The sequence below is a fragment of the Cyanistes caeruleus genome, chromosome 28, assembly GCF_971803275.1.
Source record: "Cyanistes caeruleus chromosome 28, bCyaCae1.hap1.1, whole genome shotgun sequence".
NCBI classification, from domain to species: Eukaryota; Metazoa; Chordata; class Aves; order Passeriformes; family Paridae; genus Cyanistes; species Cyanistes caeruleus.
The window spans coordinates 4,437,989-4,463,121 of NC_141728.1; the positions used below are offsets into that span (position 1 = coordinate 4,437,989).

General features: G+C 47.8%; 2 protein-coding genes across 3 annotated transcripts in view; both read right to left on the reverse strand.

The window, feature by feature from the left end:
* Positions 1-802: 802 nt before the first annotated feature.
* On the reverse strand, positions 803-23,160 carry LOC147649084 (uncharacterized). 2 transcript variants are annotated; one of them, XM_086865009.1, is made up of 10 exons: positions 22,519-23,160; positions 20,644-20,696; positions 9,644-10,287; positions 7,867-8,220; positions 6,657-6,956; positions 5,108-5,295; positions 3,493-3,613; positions 2,197-2,852; positions 1,788-1,901; positions 803-1,391 (listed from the first exon to the last, which is right to left on the reverse strand). In XM_086865009.1, exons 3-8 carry the CDS (start codon positions 10,155-10,157, stop codon positions 2,782-2,784), a joined length of 1,548 nt encoding a protein of 515 aa, XP_086721135.1. In that variant the 5' UTR covers positions 10,158-10,287; positions 20,644-20,696; positions 22,519-23,160; the 3' UTR covers positions 803-1,391; positions 1,788-1,901; positions 2,197-2,781. The 2 variants fall into 2 exon arrangements, with proteins under 2 accessions (XP_086721135.1, XP_086721134.1); XM_086865008.1 differs by lacking the exons at positions 20,644-20,696; positions 22,519-23,160 and having other exon boundaries at positions 9,644-13,937.
* The window catches only part of LOC147649085 (uncharacterized), a 119,036-nt gene continuing 94,705 nt past the window's right edge, over positions 803-25,133 (reverse strand). The window contains exon 8 of the mRNA XM_086865036.1: positions 803-1,417. The gene's annotated coding sequence lies outside the window, so the exon portion shown is untranslated. The remainder of the gene's footprint in view (positions 1,418-25,133) is intronic.

Sequence of the window (25,133 nt, forward strand, 5' to 3'; positions counted from 1 at the left end):
TTCACTGATGCTTAGGAAGCTTTGCAAAACCTTCCCACCTGTGCTGGTGTTGCACCCTCCTGAGCTCCTGGAGCCCTCACTCACCTCAGGCGCAGTTTGGACAGCAAGGGGATGGTTCAGTTTGTGCCAGGTGGGGACAGGAGGAGGGAAGACTTTGCACACACTGTCACCAGGGCAGGGCTGTTTTCCTTTATGGTGCCACGCGGTAGCACGTAATCTTTGATTTCATGGGAGTGAGGGAGGTGCTGAAGGGCAAAAATTCCCTGTGGGAAGGACATCTTCCACTCACACAGCAAGGCAAGTGAAGGGGAAAGTGCAATCTCTCTTTCCTGGAAGGTGTTCAGCTTTGAACAAACTAGTTTTGCTGAAGATGAGCCTAGGCAGTGGTGAGTTAGAGCATTTGATCAAACTCCCAGAGTATCCTCACATCTGTTTGGACACAATTTCTCTTTGTTTTTTCATTGTGAATGCTTTCTCCTGCCCCGCTGCCTCCTGCTTGGAGTTGTACGCGCAGCAGAGTGCCAGAGTTTTCTCAGCAGGCCTGTGCAGCGAGTTCTGAGCCAACGTGTGGCTCTGCTGCCAGCCCAAATCTGCGCTTTCCTTGCCCAGCCTGAGCGCAAGTGGGGCATGTGCTGGGCGTGGCTGGAGATTTTCATCACCAAAATCCTCCAGCGTCAGGGCATTTCCATCTGCCCATTGCTTTGGAGAGCACAAATCACAAACCACCCATCTCAGCTGATAAATGTCATTGCTTGCAGATTGCTGCAGCCGCACAGCTGAGCTACAAATACACATGAATCCATTTCAGTTGAAAAATGTCATTTATTACAAATTGCTACACTTGCACTGACAATACACAACTATCAAAATCTCCATTAAGTTTTAAAAATTCATTTATTATATTAGCACAACAGTGCCATGTAAAAATATACAAATACCAATTTCAGTTAGCAAAAGCTTCACTTATTGCTAACCTCAACAAGTCACTATAGACAAAGATTAATGAGGTGTTTAACAACTTAATTTATTACAGATTACAACAAGCTTACAGCCCATATAGAAATACAAAATTATCAGTGTCCCCCTCTAAATAACCCTGTACTAAGAATTCAATAGACAGAATTATACAACTATACCTCGTCATACGTGTTTAAATAGAACTAAATACCTCTAGATATACATATAGAACAATCTACAGATGGAAATACAGATTAAATATTACATATTTCACACAATATATACACATATAGATATATAAAACAAAACTATTTAAAAATATACAAATGTCACTGTCCCAGTCTAAATATCCATACAACTGCATAAGAACAAATCAGCCGCCCCATCTTCAAAGCTTCTCCCTCAGTCTTTCCTTCCCATGCAGAGCAGCTCTCCTGGACAGGGACAGCAGATGGGACATCTGGGAGGCAAAGGGAACAGCGAGTCAGTGCTGGGACCTTTCCCTTGGCAGCAGCTGCACTTCCAGCAGGGAAGCGAAAATCTCCGAGCCTCCCCAGGAGGGTTGGCAAGAACAAGCAGGCCGAGCGGGCCAGCGTGTGGCGAGCGCAGGCGCGGCGGGACTGTCCCGCAGCCCCCGGCAGCCCGGCACAGCTCCCGGGCCCTGCCGGCACAGCTGCCTTGCCCAAGGACAGCCCCTGTGCCGGCCGGGGCAGCAGCGCTGAGCAGCCCCAGCACGGGCAGGGGCCGCTCCTGCCCGGCCGGGCAGCGCCCACGGCCAAAGCCCACGCCACCCTCAGCCCTGCCCGGCCTCACCAGCCCTGGGGCCTCACCCAGGCTCTCGCGTGGCCCCAGCACATCCCTGCTCACTGCTCTTGCTCCAGGCCTTCAGCTTCTCCCTGCTGGCTCCTCTCAGTGTCTGCCTGTCCTCAAGCTCTTCAGGACAGCTGTGGTGGCAAAAGTGGAGGCTCTGCAATTGGTTGCAAGGCCTGGCAGAGCTGCAGTCCCTGAGCTCTGTGTGCTCCCTCCTGGCCCCCTCCATCCCCTCAGCCCCGCCGTCCTCTCGGCAAAGCCCCAGCCCCCTCTTCAGTTTCTTGGGCCTCTCCCAGGCCTCTCCCCCCGCTCAGTCCCTTCTGAGCCGCTGTGTCCCCTCAGAGCCGGCACAGCCCTCAGCCCGTGCCTCTGTCACCTCCGTGCCACCATGGCACTCTGCTCCCCCACAGCCCTCAGTGCCCCTCACACCTCAAGGTTTGCAAGGTCCCTTCAGCATCAGCGCCTCCTCAGCCCCCTCAGTCTCAGCGTCCTTCAGCAGCTCCTCACAGGACAGTGCCTGGGGCCAGCGGCAGCTCCCACCGCTCCAGGGACAGCCAGGGCTGCAACTGCTGCTCCGCCTGGCCCGGCCCCAGCTCGGACCCAGCACAGGGGGACACAAGGGGCACAGCGGGAAAAACAAGAGATGAAAAAGGCAGCCAAGGGGGAAAGAGGCAAAAATGCAGCCTAGGCCTACACAGCTCCATCTATGGACCTCTACAACCATAGAGCTCTAACTAAAGAACTATGCACATTTAGAAATTTACTGTGTGCGCATCTAAATGTTACTCTCTACATATATCAATGCAATTTTAAAAATCTATAAATGTAACTGTATACATAGAAATAAAATCCTATCACATCCATAACTATACATACAAACTATACAGATGTAGTAATAGATACACCTCTAAATATAACTCTATCAATCTATACTTGGAACTATATGGATAAATAAATCAAGATAAAATATCTCTAACTAGATCTATAAACAGAGGGATGCCACCTGCCTGATGGTCACAGGCTCTCCCTCTGATCCTTCTTCCCACGCAGGGCAGCCCTTCTGGCCAGGTAGATCACATGGATATCTGGCAAGGAAAGGCAACTCTCAGTCAATGCTGGCCTCCGTGTAGCTTTCCCTTTGCAAGTAAACTGTCCTGCTAGCAAAGGCTGTCAAAGACGGCCTGAAAGGCACACTCTCACTTGAGAATCTGAAGCCTGCTCTTTAAAGGGAACAGGGATCCTTCCAAGTTTTCCAGTCTTGTGAAGTTTTGAAGTACGCCAATCAATTCACAACCCTCCCAGTGCAAATGGCACCCCCGAGAGCTTGAAACACAGACAGTGCCAGCTGCCACAAAGAAGCCCAGCCTTGTTCTTTCTCTGGGCTGACGCAGAGACGTCAGTCCTCACTGCAGTGGCTGAAGCTGAAGGCTGCTGTGAGCTGGGAACCAATTGGGACACGCAGCTTGGTGACACAACTGCCACCAGCTCAGGTTTCTTGCCGGCTCTCTTGCCACAGCAGAGGACTCGGTGTCAGAGCCTCTGGAAAAGCATGGAGGGGCAGGGCTCGGGGAGCTTGTGCCAGTGCAGGATTGGAACTAAAGGCACCAGGAAGCACCAACCCTGCTGCAGACAAGAACTCAACTCTTCTGATCTCCCTTCCTGTCAGAGGCAGGCTCAGAGCAGCTGTCTCCCATCTCTCTAACGCAGGCTGGGCTCACTCCTTACCAAGCTCCTCGGGCTCCTGGCAAACGTTCACACGGCTCCCGCAAGCAGGCAAAGCTCCCTCTGCTGCAGCCTTGTTCACAGCCTCCCCTCCTGAAGAGCCACGGGCAACACTAGGATTGACCTGAAAAGAAAAACAGAAAGAAGGAAACGCAAAGATCAACCAATAGATTCTGCAGAGATACAATCAGAGCCTGCCAGATTTCCTTCTGTGCACCAACAAATTGCTTTTGAAAACTGGTATATACGCGGGAGTTTGCAGAAGACAAAGGCTCATCGCGCTTGGCAAGAAGATATGGGCAGTTCCAAAAAATCCCCCTCCCCACCTCCAGTCTGCCCTTCCTCAAGAAGAAATCTACCCATGCAATGGATCTGCATGTTAAATGAAAGAAGAGAAATTCTTTGGCAGAGTTGTAGAATAAGATGCACAAAGGCCTGTGCCAATGCAGAAACTGAACACTCCAGGCCAGTCTGGGAAGAGAGAGGACTAAAGAAAAAAGGGATTCCAAAGTCCAAGAGGGAATCTGTCAAACACAAGGACTAATGGGCCCTGATTGCACTGCTCTTCAACACAGGAGGAGCCCCTGGGCTTCAAGGAGTCCTTAACCATTTCATGGCCAGCACCAACCTTGTCCTTCTCACCAATCACACAAGTCATGGCACCTCAAAACCAAGACATCTGCCCCCTGAAGACTCCACGGCTCACACACTTCATCCCTTCTTCCTAACAAGGAGCTCTGGGCCCCAGAGGCCTTCAACAGTCCAAAACACTGACTTCTCCAACACGCTCCAAGAGCTGTCAAGGCTGACAAGGCTGTTGAGCGTGGGGATGACACTCAAGCCATGGAGTGGGCGCTAAGGATGGAGTCCTGCTAGCTCCTGGCACAGGGATGTGCTCTTGCCACCACAGCCCTAAGCACAACAGTCTCATGCAGGCTGCAGCTTTGCAGGGACTGTCTGGCAACACACATCTCTTCTTTCCACAAGGTGACTGAGCTCTGGAACAAAGAGAGAGCAAGACTGGCCAGTTTGCCCAGCTGAGCATTTCCCAGCTGGAAACTGGACTGCAGGCACCAGGTTCCTGAGAGGGCAAAACAGCTGCAGCTCCAGCCCATCCCCACACACAGCTCTGGGAATGCCTACACGCACAGCAGGGCTCACACAGCAGCAGCAGCAGCTGCAGGAGCAGCTGCAGCCCAGCCCTTGCTTTGCCTTGGCCTTCCAGCCCAAGAGAGGCAGAGCCCACATCTGCTGCTGGCACCTCTCGTGTGCCCCTCCCACTCTGCCTTCAGGGGCAATTCTCCAAACGCTCTTCTCTTCTTTCCCATCAAACAAAGCCTGTTAGAACCCACCAAGCTTCCAGTTCCTCCCCACAAATGCCCCTGCATGAGGGATTCTTCCCAGAAAAAGGAGCATCCAAACCTGGCAAACACCTCTCATCCTCACTTAAGGGCTATCTCCCCTTTTCATTCCCTCTTCCTTAGCAAATCTTGCTTGACCAAGCAAATCCTTCCGTGTCCATTCCCAGCTGAATTCAAGAAGCCTTTGCTTCTCAGCCATGCAACAACATTCAGAAGCTCTCAGTCCAGCCCCTCTCATCCCTGTCCAATGGAGTTACCTGAGCAGAGGGAGACCTTTCAGGCAGAGATGGTGAAAGCATCTCCTCCAGTGTCTCCAGAACAAGGTCCAGATCCAGCGGTGGCAATTCCTCTTCTCCAGGAGTACTCCAGACCCAGCTTGGGGCTCTCCATGCTTCATAACCAGCACTGATAGCTGGAGCACTGGGGACTGAAGTGCCCGGGGCAACTGGAAGAATCCAAAAACATCGGTGAGGCTCCAAAATGAGGCTTTGGGACGCAGAGCTTTATTGCTGCCTTGGATCAAACATCACAGGAAGCGCACAGCAACCTCAACTCCAGAAAGGTGTAAAAAACTTCCCAGGGAATTGGAAGAGTGAGCTGTTCCCCTTCAAAAGTATTATCCTAATCGATGTGTACATAGATTAAAGTATGGCTTGGGAAACTGGTCTAGACATACACACAGACATAATCACCTTGAATCACAGCCTTTTGCATCTTCCCAGCAGCTTTGGCATTTGGCTGCTTGAGTTTCTCATCACAAGAGACCACAGAAAGTGCATTCACCCAGGAAGAGGCCAGAGGTGCAGACACACATGCTAAACATAAACTGCGAGTTTATTCTAAGGAGCAAACCATGGAGGTGAGGCCATGGTCTGCAGCTGCAACTGTTCTGGGGACTCCCAGCGTGCACTGAAATTTAATAGCATTATTTGCGGGAGAGACTGTTGGAAATGGAAAATCTGCAGCCTTAGAAAAAGCCTGGATTGATGGAGTGATGAAAGTACACAGACATCAGGTAGAGGAATTCTAAACCTATGTTCTTACAGTTGCAAGTAAGAATATGCCTAGAGTAAGTAAGAAATTCTATTAAGTAAAATAGTTGGAGGTGTAAAGTGTAATACTGTGATTTATAAAGTAAGTTAGAGATCTAGGAACTATAATAGAAGTGTGTGTTAATACGTGACCTGTTAGCTTGTTGGTTAAAAGACAGACGCAGGGTGGCAAAATCAAGTAAAGGTGATAAGAGCTTAATAAGTGAAAACAAACTGGGTGTCAACTGTCTACTGGTCTAAAATGTTATATATTGCCATGTGGAGAAGGAACTCATAACTTCCTCGAGCTGTGGTTGACTTGTTGCCTGTAAATCTCACGCCTCAGGACTGATCTCTTATTGGGCTACTTAAGCAATAAATCATCTCAAAGCACGGTGGTGCCATCCCTTGTATTTCATCTCAACAAAAGACAATCTGTAAACTCTGCAATATCCCATCAGAGTCCTAGTTTGGCTTCATCCAAAGGAAAATGGGAGTTCACCTGACACCGACCAGTTGTGGAGAAATGTTCTTTGCCTCGCCCTTTGCCCTCTACACAGAGGCTGCCTGGAAAATGGCCAGAACATCCTCCAAATCTGCAGCAAGGACGGGAAAAGCAGACAGAGATTGTTCTGATATTCATGATCCTGCTTCCTAGTACCCTTGACACCTGATTGTCACAATCAAATGTACACATGACAGGGCACCGCGGCAAAATACTTCAGTCACTTTTTGTGCTCTTTCTGAAAAGCCAGGGGAGAAACACATTCCGTACCTGATGGGATGTTGGCTGGCAAGTGCTGCTCTGGAGAAGTGCAGCTGCTGCTCTCTGGAGAGGCCGCAGAAGTGCTTTGATGGTGTGCAGGAAATGGTGGAGTCATGAGCTTTGGCTGGAATTGAAATTTGTGTGTGCCTGGCTGGCCTGATGAAACCCCTAGTCCAGATGTAGCAAACACTTTCTTGGCAGCTGCTGGGGAAGCTTCATGCCCTTGAGGATCTGGACTTGTCCTGGAAGGGCCTGGAGGCAGCTCTGAATCCTCAGGTGAGGCAGCACTGCGCTTCTGGCACCAAGGAGCTGTGCAGCAGGGAGGGAAGAAGAAAGGAAGCAAAGGGAAGGCTGGGTCACTACTGCTCCTCAGCTCTGTTTCCCTTGGCAGCAACTGTACTTCTCCCAAGACAGAAGCTCCCATCCTCCCAAGTAGGGTGAGAAGGAGAAAATTCCCTTCTCATGTTCTGAACCTTTACAACAACCAATTCCTTGTCTACTCAGCTCTCCCGTACTTATTCATCTGTCTGGGAAAAGTGTCCCGCTGCCATTCCTCGGCAGGAGGCAACTGCCAGAAAGCCAGCTGCCAGCTCTTCAGCCTTCTGCTCCAAAGGCACACAAAAACTTTAGAATCACAGCCTTCCCTATCTCCCCAGCAGCTTTTAGATTTGGCTGCTTGAGTTTCTCATCACAGAAGGCCACAGAACATGCATTCACCCAAGAAGAGCCCACATCTTCAGGCACACACTGAGAAATTCAACTGGGAGTTTATTCGAAAAGCAACCTTGTAGGTGAGGCCATGTTCTGCAGCTGCAGCTGTTCTGAGGCACACAGAGCTCATTTCAATGGCACGGCCCGATTTGCAGGCCAGTCAGTCTGAAACATCTGCAATATCCTATCACCGTCCTAGTGGGACTTCATTCCAAGAAACAGGGGAGTTCACCTAACATTGACCACTTGTCTGGCGGGCAATATTTTTCGCCCTGCCCTTGCGCCTCAGCAGACAGGCTGTCTGGAAAATGCCCACAACAACCTCCACATCTGCAGGAAGGACAGGAAGAGCAGAGAATCCTTTGGCATTCACAGTCCCACTTCCTAGTACACTTTCTCCGTGATTCTCACTTGAGATCTAGCCATGACAGAGGACTCAGGGAAAACACTTGAAAGGCTCAGTTGCCAGGAGCTATTGGAAAAGGAAGGGTAGAAACTCTTTCCCTACCTGATGGGTGGCAGGCTGGGCTGTGCTGCTGAGAAGATGAGCAGCTGTTGCTCTGTCCAAGGGCCCTGCAAGCAGCTTCAGGGTCGACTGGAGTGAGGTGAACCATGAGCTCAGGATGGCGTTTCAGGTCCAGGCGAACCAGTGGAACCGTGAGCTTGCGGAGATTAAATCTCTGGATGAGCTCTCTTGATGGTTCCACTGGTGAAGCCCCAGCAAGTGCAGAGGTGGCACAGACTTTCTTGGCAGGTGCTGGGGAAGCCTCCCTCTCCTGAGCAGCTGCACTTCTCCTGCAAGGGCCTGGAGGCAGCTCTGAATCCTCAGGTGAGGCAGCATCGCGCTTCTGGAGCAAGGGAGCTGTGCAGCAGGGAGGGAAGAAGAAAGGAAGCAAAGGGAAGGTTGGGTCACTCCTGCTCCTCAGCTGTGTTTCCCTTGGCAGCAAGTGTGCTTTTGTCAGGGAAGACAAAAGCTCACCTCCTCCCAAAACAGGGTGAGAAAGAAAAATATCACCACATGTCTTGGGGGGTTTGATGCCTATAGAACTTAAGTCAAACTTACAAGCTGCTTCTATAGGTTGAGTTGTAAGATATCTATATAACCTGACAGATCTGTATCACCAGATATCAATAGGACCTGAATCATAATTTCATGGATCTATTTAACCTGATAGAGACTAGTATAACCTGTAGTGGCTAGTGTATGGTTAATTGGTTGCTCAGTGCTGGAGAGAGGGGAAAAAAAATGAAAATCTCACCAGGTGGTCAGTTTCAGAGAGAGGTCAGTACAGTACTAATGAAAAATTAGCAAACATCAAGCCAATTAGCCACAAAATAAAGTAATTAGACCGGTTAGGACCAGACAGACCAAGGAACACCGTAGCTGTGCATGCTCTGAAGAAGAAGTTGAAAAGTTCAGATGCAAAAATGACTTTGGAAGCCTTTGTCAAAGACCCCCAACGACCCCCAAATTGGGGAGGCACAAGCACAGTGAAAAAGAACTATCTATAGCCATGAGATTATACTATGTAAATTCGTTCCAGAGTCTATAATATACATTATAATATATTACATACGATCAATACAATACATTATATTACATTATAATATACAGTATAATATGTGTATATTAGTTCCATATGTTATAATGACATAGTAACACCAAGCAATAATTACTAAATATATCACAGCAATTGAGAAACGTGGATGAATTAGGAGAAGAAATCCTCCTCACCTCCAGCACTGAAATAAACAACTCTACACACACGGGTGTATGGGATTTTATTCACTTTGCAACAAGCAGCTCCCTGTCTACTGAGCTCTCCCCTGTCCGTTCAAGCCTTGGCAGGAGGCAGCTGCCAGAAACCCAAGTGCCAGCTCTTCTCCCCTCTGCTCCAGATGGGACAGGAGGCTCCCTCTCCCGCTGGGGCTGAGCACGCCCAAGCCCTCGGCTCAGCCGCACTCCCGGCGAGCTCCCCGAGCGTCCCAGGGCCGCGCAATGAGCAGCGCCAGCCACGGCACAGGGCCGGGCCGGCTGCCGGCCGAGCGGGCCAGCGTGTGGCGAGCGCAGGCGCGGCGGGACTGTCCCGCAGCCCCCGGCAGCCCGGCACAGCTCCCGGGCCCTGCCGGCACAGCTGCCTTGCCCAAGGACAGCCCCTGTGCCGGCCGGGGCAGCAGCGCTGAGCAGCCCCAGCACGGGCAGGGGCCGCTCCTGCCCGGCCGGGCAGCGCCCACGGCCAAAGCCCACGCCTCCCTCCGCGCCCGCAGCTCCCACCCCGTCTCACCGGCTCTGGGCGGCTGCCCGCTGGGGAAGGCGGGCAGCGACCGGTCCGTGGGGAGCCGCTGGAGGCGGCTGGGCTGGCGGCTCCGCACCTCCAGCCCCGCCGCCAGTCTCTGCCTGTTGGCCCTGGTCAGGCGTTTGATGCGGAGCAGGAGCTCGGGGCGGTCGCGGCGGAAGTTTGGGTTCATAAAGTGGAGCAGAGCCCCGGCATCGCCCGGCACAGCTGAGCCAAGCCATGCCGGCACCTTTTGGAAGCCGTAGAGGTTGAGCTGGCGCACGAAACTGCCAAAGTGCGTGGCTTTGAAGGAGTCCGGGGCCGCCCCCGCCCCCTGGCCGCCCCCTCCGTGGGCGCCGGCCGGGCTGAGCAGCTCCCGCTCGAAGAGGAAGCGGTCGATGAGCAAGCCCTGGGCCTGGCTGTCCCAGCGCACGGAGCGGACGCGGGGGCTGTTCACCAGGCGCCACAGCTTGGCGGGGAAGGTGCTGGCATTGAGTCCGGCGGGCAGCGGCAGCTCCGCCATGGCACCGATCTGTCTCCGACTGGCGCCGCAACGGCCGCGGCGCAACGGCCTGAGGGGGGCGCTGCGTTCGGCCCCGCGCGCGCCCGGCGCGGCCCCGGCGCGGGCCGGACTCGGCGAGGACGAGCGGGGCCTGAGGGGAGATAAGGCCAGGTAAGAGCAGGTGAAAAATGCATGTGGGAAACGAGAAATTACATAGGAATTACACTAATTGACAAAGATTGTTACTGTAATAAATGGAATTGATTTTTGCTAACTAAATTGTACCTGTTATTCAAGTTATTTTTAGAAACAATTGTCAGGAAAATTAATCCACAAACGCCAGAGGTTTATGTCCAAAAAGGAGACAGAGGAGTCCTTTTTTCTTTATTCCAATAAATATTTGACCCAATGACCCAACATTAGAACCGTTTACTATCATTCCACCCTTTGAAAGCATTTTCACTTCACTATAAGTGCAAATGTTTTCACTTGATAGAGTCCTTTGTTTCTGAGTTGATACTTGGTGTTCTTCGAATCCTTGATTGATGTAAACGCTGTCCTGGATGTTGTCACGAACTGGAGAACCAGAAGATGGTGGGTGTGGGTCTCGTGTCAGTGCCTTTATTATTTTCTGATTCCAGGATGTTTTCTTCTGTATTTATCCTTTTAAAATGCTGTAAACTAACAAAATTGCTAAATATACAATTAGTAAGATTATCACACTCTCAATGATAGATTTAATGCATGAACTCACATTCTACCCTAACCCTTTGAAGATTTTGCCTAATCAACTTGTAGTGAAATCCTTTTGTTCTTCCTGTGCTCCATGCTCTGTTTGTTGCAACTGATTGATGTCATATTCTACATCTTCAGTTACATTTGGGATGTGGATGCAGCAATGATCAATCCATCCCCTTAAAAAAAACCACACACTCCATGTTCTTTCAGGAGTAGCAAATCTAAGGCCAATCGATTTTGTAAAGTCATTTTTGTGGTGGCTTGTAATTGTATATTTAGTTCTTTAAATCTTTCCCAGGTGACTTTTGCTAGTCTATTTACCTGACCTGTTTCTCTATTCAGATAATTTGCTATAGGACTGAGGAAAAACTCTAGGGCCCACCTAAATCTCACTTCACTAGAGGGTTCTTGCTAAGTGTCATCTTGATTCTATTCCTATCCAAATCCTTCCTAGCTGTGCCTGTGTCTAGCCACTGAGTTGATTTTGCCATTGTTAGCATCCGTACTGAGATTAATTTTTGCTTTAGCAATTTTACCAATGCCTGTGCACCCCAGGGACATTTGTTCTGTTTAATTTGTAGAACTTCTCTCATTATCAAGTGGGTTAACACTATTTATCTTTATGCAGTTACATACCACTCTTCTGAATCCTTTTGTGCATTTAGCAAATGTCCCAATTTCATATCTCCTATTGAATATTTTGGTTTTGGAGGCAAATTAAATTGAGATACATTAGTCTTTAAAGGTATCAATGCCATTGTTGTTTGCACTTCTCGAGCAATCTGTCGGGCTGTCCAGTCTGCTTTTTGATTTCCCTTTACTCAATTCTAGTGTTCTGGTTAAGGCAACCAGTTCTGCCCTCTGGGCAGATGTATTTGCTGATAATGCTTTTGCCTCCACTATTGTACTGACTGTTGTAACCGCATATCCAGCCTATCTGGTCCCATTCTCCACCAAGCTGCTTCCATCTGTGAATAGCTCTCACTCTGGTTGCTCCAGTGGGATGTCTTTCAGGTCTTCTCTTGCTGAATAGCTGTACTCTATTACTTCTACACAGCCATGCTCTAATGGGCCTTCTTCAGTTGTGGTACCTAGGAACAAAGCTGGATTCAAGAGGTTAGTTGTCTTTAGTGTGACATCATCCTGCTCAGTCAGGATTACCTGGAATTTCATCATCCTGCTTGGAGATAGCCAATGGCTCCCCTTTTGTTCTAAAACAGGGCTCACCATGTGTGGCAGACAGACATCTATGTGTCTACCCATCGTGAGTTTCCTAGTTTCTTGTGGCAGCATCACGGTGGCTGCAACTGCCCACAGGCACGAAGGCCATCCAGCACTCACGTGGTCAAGTTGTTTGGAGAAGCAGCCAACCGGCCTTTTCCAGCTTCCCAAACGCTGAGTTAGTACTCCCAGAGCTAGGTGTGATCTTTCGTGCACAAACAGGTGAAAATCTTTGGATAGATCAGGATTAGGATTGATAGATCAATCCTAATGCTGGAGCTGTTGTCAATGCCTCCTTCAGTTTGAGGAAGGTCTCCTTCTGTGGTTTGCCCCAGGTAAACGGCTGTGTCTTGTGGGCTTCATTCAGGGGTTTTGCAGTTAGTCCATAGTCCATGATCCACAGGCAGCACCATCCGCACATCCCGAGGAAGACTCGCAGCTCATGCAGGTTCTGGGGTTCTGGAATGGCACAAATAGCTTGAATATGATCAGTACCCAGCTTTCATTGCCCTTGTGAGATTTCACATCTCAGGTAAATGACAGTCTGCTGGGCAATTTGTGCCTTCTCTTTAGACACCTTATATCCTCTCATACCAGCTGATTTAAAATTTCAATTTACCTTTCTGCAGGTTGTCTTTTCCTCTGTAGCTATCAGTATATCATCAACATACTGTCACAGCAGGTATTGCTCCCTCGGAACTTGCCCATTCTCGGTTCAAATCTCCAGCTCTTTAACCAGCTGGCTTCCAAATAGGGTTGGACTGTTCTTGTATCCTTGTGGGAGTCGTGTCCAGGTGAGCTGGGTTTTCCTTCCATTTTCTGGATTTTCCCATTCAAAGGCAAACAGTTTCCTACTTTCTTTGTCAAGGGGTATGCAGAAAAAGGCATCTTTTAAATCAATTACAGTAAACCATTTCTATTTCTCTTTCTCTTTCACAGATGTAAACAATGTGCAAGGATTAGCTACTCCTGAGTAAATATCTTTAGTTATTCCATTTATTGCTCTCAAATCCTGTACTAGTCTGTACTCATCATTTAGTTTCTTCACTGGAAATATTGGTGTATTAGATTCTGATTCACATTCTTCTATAATTTGGTACTTCAAAAACTTTTCAATAATCTTTACTATTCCTTCTCATGCTTCCACCTTTATAGGATACTGTTTAACTTGTACAGCATTTGCTCCTTCTTTTAATTCTACATGTACTGGTTGTGCCAATTTAGATTTTCCTGGTATGTCTGTTTCCCATACAGAGGGAATTACTGCATCCTCTATTCCCGAGGGATAGCAAGGACTGGTTTTTCTTTTATCATTAAAATTTGTCCTGTCTTTGATTCAGGTATTTTCATTCAGATTTCCCCTTTTAGAACTTTTCCCGTTCTGCCCAGAACCGGAGCAAGCTGTGACCGAGTCCGATGGGACACCGGTGTCACTGATTTATTATCAACACCCCCGCTACTGCTATCCTCCTCCCCAGCATTTTTCACATTTCCTTGTATCACAGTTAGATCTTGATCATCTCCTGGAGAAGAAGGATCAGGTGAAGGCAGTAGAGGAGGATAAAGAGGGAAAGGTGAAGTAGGATTAGGTGAGATAGGGTTGGGTGAAATAGGATTGGGTGAAGTGGGGGCAGACAAAACAGAATCAGGTTCTTTTGGTTCTGCTGAAACCACTTGTAAATCAACATCCATCTCTTTCCCTTGACACAAACTTTCTTTTAATGCCAGGTGCTCTAAACAACTTTTCCTTTTACACAAACCTCACATTTATCACTCACTCATGCTTTAACTGCCATCAGTCCACACTCAGCCTGCCATTCTGGCTTGTCTCGCAAATAGAAAAACAAATCAACATATGGAACTTCATCCCATTTTCCCTCTCACTTACAGAACAACAGCAACTGTAAAATGGTGTTATACTGCAAAGATCCATTTCTCAGCCACTTTTCCCCACTGTCCGGGTCATATCCTGGCCACCATGTATTACAATAATCAATCAACTGTACGTAAATCTTGCCCAAAGTTACCCTGTTTCCAATGTGCCAATAAGCACCCCAAAGGAGAAGTACGTGCTATAGGGGCATTGCCACCTCAAATCCCTTTAAGCTTCTCCATGTTACAGTTACAATACACCACACACCACTGCTGCCCAACCTGCAACGCTTTCGCACTTGTCTGACAGACGGCGCCTGGGCAATGCCAGGAATTCCTCCAGCCCAACCCTGCGGAGATTTCGCTGCGTCTTATCGGCAGGCACCAGAGCGGACCGAAAAGCACCTTACCTCTCTCAGAGGGACGTTGTGAGCAGAGGAGACGCTCACGGCCGGATGGGCTCCCCGAGAATCCCTCGGTGCCGGCTGGAGCGTGATCGGGTCATGAACTCGCTCAGCAGCACTCACAGGGTCCCATCTGGGTCACCAAAATGTCAGCGTTCAGGAACACACATAATCACAGATTGATTATATGCAGGTGCTTTATTGAAGTGTGTGGGAACTAGGGGTATCAGCAACCCAAATCTAGCTCCATCATCTTTGTCCAAAGTGCACATATTTATACAATTTTCAGCTGTAGCAGTAATCACTCTAACAACCTTATCAATATTGCTTCATTAATATTGCATCATTAACTTGATCGATATTGCTTCATGAAGAGTTAGCACATCCTTGTACGAACATGTAGGAATCTTATCTCTGGGTGGGCATCTTGGAGACCCCAAGCACCAGTTCCTGTTACCGTAAACATTCCAGCTTGCTAGACCATCCCTAATACCAAACATTCTTGTGGCCTAATTCTACATGATTTTCAGAAACATTATTCAGAAACATTTAACCCCATAGTAACAGAAGGACCAAGGATCCACTGTGACACTGCAGGGCCCAAAGCACCAAGGATCCACTGTGACTCCACGGAGTGTCATGGAACCATGGAGACCATTGTGACACTGCAGGGCCTCATGGAACCATTCTGACACCAAGCTGGCTGGGAGTGTGGATGTGCTGGAGGGCAGGAGGGCTCTGCACAGGGAGCTGGACAGGCTGGATGCAGGGCCCAAAGCCAACAAGGTGAGGTTGAACAAGACCAAGTGCCGGCTCCTGCACTTTGGCCACAACAAGGCCTGCAGTGCTCCAGGCTGGGGCCAGAGTGGCTGGACAGCGGCCAGGCAGAAAGGGAGCTGGGCCACTGATGGACAGCAGGCTGGACATGAGGCAGCAGTGTGCCCAGGTGGCCAAGAAGGCCAATGGCCCCTGGCCTGCATCAGGAATGGTGTGGCCAGCAGGAGCAGGGCAGGGATTCTTCCCCTGTGCTGGGCACTGCTGAGGCCACACCTCGAGTGCTGTGTCCAGTGCTGGGCCCCCAATTGAGGAAGGCCATGGAGGGGCTGGAGCGTGTCCAGAGAAGGGCAACAAGGCTGCTGAGGGGTCTGGAGCACAAGTCCTGTCAGGAGTGGCTGAGTGTGGTGGGTTTTAGCTCCAGCTAAAATCACTAGATTACTTCCTTCTTTCTTGCTGTGAGATATGGAATAGGAGAAGGGCAAATCAGGCTTAAAATTGAATAGGAATAAAGAAACTTTATGAACAGGACTACAAGAATAAGAAACAAGAACAAAACCTCCAGAAACCTTTCCTCCTCCCTGTTGTGGTTTTAAAGCAGTAACTAAAAAATTACTAGAAGACTTACTTAATTTTTTGCTGTGGATATGGCTTAGAGGAAGAGCAAAACTGGCTTAAAACTTAAAAAGGAATAAAGAAAGTTTATTAACAAAACTACAAGAATAAGAACACTAGAATAAACTTCCAGAAAACCCTTTTTATCCTCTACTACCCACCATTCCCTTGTTCACATGACAACATAGAGACAAAAAACTTTGGAACTTTGGTGTTCAAAACAGTCCCAATTCCTGCTAGAGTCTTTTCATCAGTCTTTGTAGAGAAACAGAAGTCTTCTTCTGCAAATCTATGCAGTTTTCCACAAGAAAGCTATTTCTGTTATAGTTTTCTATTTTTCTGATGCCGGCTGCCTGGAAATCTGTCATCAGTTCACTCCTCCCATTTCACATCACTCTGAGGTGTGTATGGGTCAATGAGTCTAGGGATGTCATTTTTAAGGATGAGTTATTCAACGGCAAAAGTTCTCTTCATCTGTTTCTGTGAGCTTCCCTGGAAAGCAGTTTTCTCATTGGCTCTTAAGGCCTCAAATCTTCAGCTATTACTTTATCTCACTCTGTTCCAGTACCTCACTGTATCACAATTACTCCACCTTTTGCTCAAAATCCAAACTTTGAACACTCCATTCCTCTCTATATACTCTGTCACGAATTAAAGGAGTTTGTTTCAAGACTCTATTGGCCATCTCCATAGCTTTAACAGAAAAATATTTCAGCTTATAAATCATCTCCTTATCCTCTACCTTTTCTGAAGCTTCTTTTCTTTACTGTCTCTGATAGTTTATAAAGTCTCTTTACATGTTGATTACTCTCTTTTTCTCTCTCTGGATAAAAAGATTAATCTGAAAGTCTCATCTGGGTAAAGAAAGGGTTAAAATCTTGCCCAGGCTTTTGTAGATGGTTCTGTGATCTCTGCCGGAGCAGCGGCTGGAGCTGTCTGCGATGGAAGATTCTTCATGGCTGTTCTGGAGAGTGTGGTCCCTGTCTCAGCCTGCCGCAGGTCAAGAGCTTTTTCCTTTCTTTACTCGGCAGTCTCTGGTGAATTTTGTCATGGCAAGAACTGCAGCCGAGCCAGGGAGCGGCCTGGCCCGGCCAGAGCCCGGGGCAAGCCCCGCAGGCCCCATCTCCCGGCCGGGAGCCGCGGCAGGCCCAGCCCAGCCCCTGCCCGGCCGCATGGGCTGGGCCGGGGACGGGAGCCAGCTGGAGCTCTGTTACCTTTCACAGCCAGGACACAAAGAGAACAAGAGAGCTCTGACTTTGCATCTTAAGGAGGTGCTCACAGGTTGACTTAAATTTTTAATGGTCAAACCTGCTGTCAATTCTTAGAAATGACCGATAATTGGTCAGGAGAAAAGACTCCCATCAGCCACCAGCAGCTTCAACTTCCTTAGCTCCCAAAACCACCTTAAAGGTAAAGCCACCCCATGACAAAATAACAATCACTATTTTTTTTGTGCAACTTATAGAAAACCAAAACTGCAGAGATTATAACAAACAATAGAACCTACAGTGAAATCAAGGGTTTCACAGACTGCATTCACTGCTATCCACAAGTAGCTGTTCATCAGCGTTCTGTCACAGCTGTTTCAGTTGTAGTCATCTTCATCTCTCCAGGAAAATAACTGTGCAGTTTAAACAAATGTCTTCAATAAAACATGAAGCAATTTAAATTTAAAACTTGTTAAAAATTAATTATGATAAAAATAAGTAACAAAACAACGTCAAAAAATACCAAAATTATAACTTAAGCTAAAAACACTCAAATTGAAACATAGTGAAATTTAACTTTGATTAATCTTATTAACACTTAATCTATATTAGATGAAAATATGACTTAATCTTACTCTGTTATTATAAAAAAAAAGACAACTAAAAGTTTGGTGTACACTTCTTCGAACACAATAGAACAGGAACATTGATTCACTATAGAGATTATAGGGATGCAACAAATTTATCACCATTCTATGTTATCTGGTTTTGAGAATAACCCATGATAACTGCAGATGTTCTTAAAAACATCGATTTGTAACAAGAATTTGCTTGGTATATGCTTAAATTTGTTAGGATTTTTAGAGTGCAGTTTTACTAGAAAAAAAATACAACACTACAGATTTGGCAAGTTGCTATTCAGCTTTTGTAGTACTTTTCAGAAACATTAAGTCTAACTTTTTAACTAAAATCCAAAATCTAAATTGGTATATATGCTGTTATACATGTTTGTTTTTTTAATAACAAAAAGACTCACATTAAAATTTCTTTATTAAAATTGTCAAAAAACCAAGCATATGGGTAATATATGGTTAACATAACTTTGAGATTACTGAAGCTGTATTGTACTAAATCCACAATACACTTACTCAACTGAAAGGAAAGGTTAAAAATGAAAGAAACCTGTCATTCAATCCTTTTTCTGTAGGGTTAATCATATGATCTTTCAACTCAATTTTCAAAAAATGCATCTTGCAGAAATTAACTAACTACAGTAATAATACTTGATCACTCTGTATCATACAATGTTACATTATCAGTAGACGTATAGAGAAGATAACATTTTCAAAACTTTCATGTATTGGGAATACTGAAACAGAAAAAAAATATTTTAGATTTTTTGGGATGCATAAGTATCATAATTTTCTTTGTTATTCTGTAAAAACAAAACTAGCAGATATCATTAGAAATACAACATCCATATATATTCTATTCTGCAACATTTTTAAACTTTTTGATCCATTTTTGAAGGCACTTCAATAGGGGCTTCTTTCTGAAGCTTAACTGACTGCAATCATTTGCAGATTAGCCAGCAATGCATCTTACAATGCTTTTGATTTTTGCCTCTCGGCTATTTTTCTGAAGCCATTCCAGAGATGCTGGACTTTGTATTGCCCTGTCCCGTAACCCCGAGCCCATGTCTGTGGGAGGATTTGTAGAGTGAAAGAACTGTGCATGAGCAGGGCTGTGCTCCAAAGGCTCTTGGCTTTGTGTGGTATCCAGTGAAACCATCTGCTGCGGTGGAGCTGTTGTTTTTCCCAGCTGTTGTTGCTGTGCTGCAGCTGTATTGCAAAGGCAATTCAATTTGAAAAGCGGCGCTGCAGCGCCTGGGGGCGGTGCCGCAGGCGGGGTCTGGAGCTGCGGCGGTGGTTGCGTCACTGCTGACGTCACTTTGACTGACAGCTGTGGCTGCAGGCCCAGCCCTGGCAGGCGGGGCGCAGGGGCCGCCGTGCCCGTGGAGGTCCCGGACCGCTCTGGGTCGGGCCGAACCCTCCCGAACCCTCCCGGGGGGGACAGGGCTGTCCCCTCCACCCCCCTGGGGCCGGAAAGGGACTCGGCTGCCGGCACGCAGGCGGCCAAGGAAGTTTCCCCTCCCTCTTCTGCCTGCAGCAGCGCACCGAGCGCTGGAACAGCTCCGAGAGAGCTCAGACACTCTTGCAAAAGCTCCAAGGCCCCTTTTTGCAGATTCTGCCCGCGTTTTAGAATCGCCTCCTCGTCTCTGTATAGTTGTTTTTCTGGGCTTTCAACAGGCTGAGACATTCCCTGTGCTACGGTGGAATTCAGGAAGGCTGCCACAGACTTTACAGCGTGCGGGAACAAGGATTCCGCATCTGACTGGGACAAACCCTTCTGTTTTTCTGGAGCCATCGTGTCCCTTGCCTGAGTTCCAGAGTCCCATTTACTGGCCATGACTTCATAAGTCACTGCAGAAGCCGTTAGAAGTTCAGTCGCTGCCTGGTCTCTCAGAGTGGTTTTTTCATATATTCTCACATTTATCTTCTCCCACAGGCTTGGGGTAAAAATTTTCTGTGAATCCACGTTAGGGAATTCTGCCCGTACCCAGGATAGAAGGCTTTTAAGCTCCTCCGTGGATACAGAGATCAGGTGCTCCTTTACCGTAGCTTCCAAGACAGCCAAAACCTCCCCCCAGGTTTGGACATGTTTCCCATATTTTTGCTCCCTTTTGATGGCTATCTGACCTGAGGGTCAGCTTTCTCTCAGCTCCTCTATCCGTGATCCGTTCCACAGCTCACAGACGTCTGGCTTGGCTTGTCCGCTCTCACCAGCACCGGGATTACCGAGATCTTCTTCTTCCCCTTTCCAGGGAGTTTTCCAGCTTTCCGCTGCCTTCTTTTTGTTTTTGGATTTTTTTGTGTTTTATTTTTTTTTTCCTCAACAGGAGCCTTCAGTTCAAAGTGCCCCAAGTTTGGGAGTCCCTTTAAGGACTTTTGGATTAGGTTCTTTTTCCCTTTCAACTGAAGATTGACGAGAGGGAGGCAGTTTTCTCTTGTTCGGTCTCAGTTGTTTATTCTTTTCTTAGCAGCATTACAAGGTACAAGGAGCTATGTGCACTATGATAGAAAAGGGTAAAATGGCTAACAAAGATCCTCTTCAAGGTCTTTTATATGTCCATTTACCCAATTAACAGATGCCAACTCAATTATTTTTCTTAGTGACCCAATGACCCAACACCTGTGCGCTGCACTGCGGCATTTTTGACCCAATCACTTACTACTCCCCAAAAACCCCTAGGAGAAGAACATGAAGAAGAAAGAAGAAGGACAAGAGACAACACCTTAAATCCCCCATCTTATCCCCTTTTCTCTAAACTACTTTTTCACCCAGTGATTTAAGAAACTTTCTAATCTACACACTTACACTTTTCCTATCTAACTTTAACATTTGTTTTCATGTATCACCATGAAAACATGCTCATGAATTTCATGTCATATGAAATTCAGTGTTTCTTGGAATCCTAGAACTAAGTATTAGAAACAAGGGCACACACTCTGTATCCCAGACTCCAACATCAGAGTAAGCTAGTGAGGAAAATGCCTGGCCTGGCTGGGCAGGGAGCTTTTGCTGGAAATCAGGAAAAAGATGAGGGTGCATCACCTTTGGACAGAGGGACAGGCAACTCAGGAAATGATTAAGGATGTTGTTAAGTCCTGCAGAAAGAAAAGTAAAGAAGTTAAAGCTGAATTAGAGCTTAACTTTGCTGCTTCTGTGAAGGATAATATATCGCGTTAGGCTGGAGCTGATCTGGCTCTGTCACTTGGGCCTGCACAGGAGTGGGTCACACCCCAGGAGCAGGATGACCCCGAGTGTGACCAGAGTACTCACTCTACGGCTTTTGGCTGTCAGTCTGTGCTCTGAGGGGACAAGGATGAGAGGGAAGTCTTTTGCATGGCATAATAGAGGATTTATTGCTCTGGGGAATCTTGGGGGCAAAAGACAGAAAATGTGAGCGGGCAGCAGCTGAAATAGGGAGGAGGTTGAAAGGGAAGGTCCAAAGCATCAGCTAATCAGAGATATCCTGGGCAGGGTAAAAGGCAGGGTTCACAAAATCATCATCCAGTTGGGGCCCAAAGCACCAAGGATCCACTGTGACACTGCAGGGCCCAAAGAACCAAGGATCCACTGTGACTCCACGGAGTGTCATGGAACCGTGGAGACCATTGTGACACTGCAGGGCCTCATGGAACCATTCTGACACCAAGCTGGCTGGGAGTGTGGATGTGCTGAAGGGCAGGAGGGCTCTGCAGAGGGAGCTGGACAGGCTGGATGCAGGGCCCAAAGCCAACAAGGTGAGGTTGAACAAGACCAAGTGCCGGCTCCTGCACTTTGGCCACAACAAGGCCTGCAGTGCTCCAGGCTGGGGACAGAGTGGCTGGACAGCGGCCAGGCAGAAAGGGAGCTGGGCCACTGATGGCCAGCAGGCTGGACATGAGGCAGCAGTGTGCCCAGGTGGCCAAGAAGGCCAATGGCCCCTGGCCTGGATCAGGAATGGGGTGGCCAGAAGGAGCAGGGCAGGGATTCTTCCCCTGTGCTGGGCACTGCTGAGGCCACACCTCGAGTGCTGTGTCCAGTCCTGGGCCCCCAGTTGAGGAAGGCCATGGAGGGGTTGGAGCGTGTCCAGAGAAGGGCAACAAGGCTGCTGAGGGATCTGGAGCACAAGTCCTGTCAGCAGTGGCTGAGGGTAGTGGGTTTTAGCTCCAGCTAAAATCATCAGAGTACTTCCTTCTTTCCTGCTGTGAGATTAGGAGAAGGACAAATCAGGCTTAAAACTGAATAGGAATAAATAAACTTTATGATCAGGACTACAAGAAAAAAAAAATGAATAAAAGCTCCAGAAAGCTTTCCTCCCCCTACCCAACTTTTCCTTTCCCAAGTGACACGGCAGAGGCAAAACCTGGGATGTTAAAGCAGTGCCAACTATACAATAGTCTTTTCATCAGTCTGTGCAGGGAGAGGAGTTTTCTCTTGTCATGCATTGGAGACTTCTACACAAAAAATAGATTTTTCGTCAATTTTCATTTCTACAAATGGCAGTCACCCCGGCACAAACTCTGCCCTCTCCTCCCATTTTCACACCACTCAGACGTGTGTTCATGGGCCATGAGCTAAGGGGTTGTATTTTAAGGATGAGTTATTCAAAGGCAAAGGTTTTCTTCATCTCTGAGAACAGAGGTTTTCTTCTTCTCTCCCTGGGGGAAAAGGGTCTTCATCAGCTCTCATCTCCCTCTCTCTCTGTTCAAGCTCTCATGGGATCACAGCTACTCCACCATCTGCTTGGCTACATCAATGGATACCTTTGCCCAGATCTACAGCTTGAATACTTCAATCCCCCAAAACTCTTTCATGAATTCAAGGAGTTATTTTTCAGAACATAATTATTGATCTTCAAGGCAGTACCAAATTAATATTTCAGCATATTAGAGCATCTCATCATCACCTTCCATCTGAGGCTTGATTCCTTCTTTTCCTGACCTTGATGTTTCACGTTGTCTTTTTCCGTGTCATTTGGTTCTTTTCTTTTCCTGGAGAGAGGATTAAAGTCTGCAGGTCTCCTGTGTGTAGTGCAAGGGTTAAATGTGGCCCAAGCCATGGCAGGCAGTGGTGGTGTGGGATTTCAGGTGTGGCTGGTGCCAGCTCTCAGGAGCTGTCTGTGCGGGCCGGGGGGCAGGGGGGTGTTGGCGAGTGTCATCAGCCGTGGCCTGGCCCAGCCTGGGGGCCGGGGGCTCCCCTGGGAAGGGCTTTGGCCACCCCGCTGGAACAGGACCCGGAGGGCTTCCTGGGAAAGCCAGCAGCGCAGCAGAGCCTGGCCTGGCCTGGGGGGGATCCCGCAGTCTCCATCTCCCCCCGGGAGCAGCTGGGCTCCGGCCCAGCCCCCCCAGGCCGCACAGGCCACGGGGGAGCGGGGCCAGCCACACCACAGCTCTGCTGCCTTTCAAGGCTGCAAAGAAAGAGACCAGTTCCTGGCCTTGGGTGTTTAAAAGGTGGCATTCACAAAGGTGAAGTTCCTTTTCAGTGGTGCAGAATGCTGTCAGTTGTCAGAACTGGCCAGCTCTTGGCTTGATCTCAAGCACAGAAGGAACTCCCCACAGCCTCTCTCAGAGGAATCACTGCTGTGGGGGTTTCCCACTTCTTTCCCTAAATGCTAAACTACCACACCCTTTGATCATAACATAATTCTCATAACTCACAGCTATCAAGGCCTTATTTAACACCAAGTATGTTGCTGTACTATTGTAATAAAGAATTGGGTAAATAAAAATTCGGAATAAGAAGTTTAAATAAAGTATGTATAGTTATAACTAAATGAAAGTATGGAATAAGGAATTCTCCTCCCGGTCGAGGTAGAATTCCTTTTTCAAAAATCACGAATTGCAAAGGAACCCCCCCAGATAACAGGTTTCAGCAGACTCATCAACTCGAAGGAAAGGACAGGACACAGGCCATCATAGAAACAAAAGAACTAGCCTGAAAGTCTACCTCCAGAGAAAGGCAACGCCCGGCCGATTTCGGCCGGAGACCATCAAGCAAGACAAAAGGGACGAGCCTCAGGAAAATGGTCGTTGCCAGAATCGAACACCACACCCGCCAAACCCATACTACAGAAATTCAATCAAGAAAGACAAAGAAGAGACTACTCCTCCGAGATATCCATCGGCGCTAGCCAGGATCTCTCGATCCTGCTGTGATGAAATATGTTAAAATACATACAGACTCACTTTGCATTTGAGGAGACTCTGCCCGGATACTTACTGACTCAATGTTCTAGGCCAGGAAATCCATTCACCCGACAATCAGGGACACTTGGTGAATGGAAACTGGTTGGAATTCTAGCCTGGGGACATAAAATCCCTATAAAAACCCAGGCCAGAGAACCCTCAGACATGGATTTGGGAACACCTATACCTTGCGTATAGACCCTGTCCACCCAGCGCTGCGCTGTCCATTTATTGTGGTTTTTTTCCTCGCTGTTTGTTGCTTTATTAATTTATAATAAATTAATCTTTGTTAATCTTTAATCTGCCGTTGCATTTATAACACTATCAACCAAAAATTCCACTTCTTTTCATTTTTTTCTCAGTTTCATTTTTATAACCAGGGGGTCTGCTGGGGTGGACTCCCTGAGTCCCCTTCAGTCTTCTTGTGGATGTGTGACTGCAACCACCCCTCCTTTCCCTTCTTTCTTTTGGCCATCTCACTCCCACTTTGGACACTCATTTTTCCAGTGGCCAAATTCTCCACTGTACACACATTGGGCTCTACCCAGTCGAGACGGGCCTCGTTTGGGTGGTCCTTGTCTGTGCTTTCCTTTCCCTTTTCCTTCCTCCTGTACCACTGCTACTAGCTTCTTCATTTCTTGCTTATATCCCTCTTCTCAATTGCTGAAAACTCTCCATGCCTCTTCCAATAAGGCTTCTAAGTTTCACCCATCTGCCCCCCAAAGCTTTTGGAGTTTACACCTCATGTCCCCCGTGGATTTTTCCAGAAATAGATGAACTAGCTGCTGTATTCCTACTTCAGAGCCCGGCTCCAGTGGTGTGTGTCTGTGCATCGCGTCCTTCCAAGGATCTGGGAATTCCCAGGGAGATTCCCAGGGACCTTGTTTGATTGCATATAAGGCTGCCCAGTTCATGGTTTTAGGTCCAGCCCTCTCCACTCCCTTCACTCTCCACTCCTGGCAGCTTCTGACTTTCTCCTTGCACTCGACTGATTTGGATCCCATTGTGAGTCCTGGAGAGGAAAGTATTCTTTTCCATCCGTTTGTAATGTTTTATAATGGTCCTTTGCTAGGTCCCCTGCTGGTTTTAGAACCAATTGTTTCTCAGTTTTGGTTAATGCATCCAATAACAATTGTGTGTCCCTTCAGTCTGGGTTATGTTGTTTGACTATATATCATAAACATTTGGCAGTGTTTACTGGGTCACTTTGATAATTCTTTGTGACCTTTTCTCAGGCCTCTGTGTCAAGAGGAGAAAAGGGTTCCTTAACTACCATTGTCCCTTCTGGTCCTATTGCTTCCCACAAGGGTGCCTGTAGTCCCTGCTTTCTGCTCCGGGATGCAATCGGGCTACCTGGGGGTGTTGGGGCTG

What these genes read in the sequence shown, in the direction of transcription:
- LOC147649084 (XM_086865009.1), bottom strand. Translation starts at nt 10,157, where the DNA reads ATGGCGGAGCTGCCGCTGCCCGCCGGACTCAATGCCAGCACCTTCCCC. An exon ending in CCCAGCCTGCCACCCATCAG is followed by an intron (nt 6,957 to 7,866) that starts GTAGGGAAAGAG and finishes CCTGCTGCACAG; the next exon opens with CTCCTTGGTGCCAGAAGCGC. An exon ending in CCAGGAGCCCGAGGAGCTTG is followed by an intron (nt 2,853 to 3,492) that starts GTAAGGAGTGAG and finishes TTTCCTTGCCAG; the next exon opens with ATATCCATGTGATCTACCTG.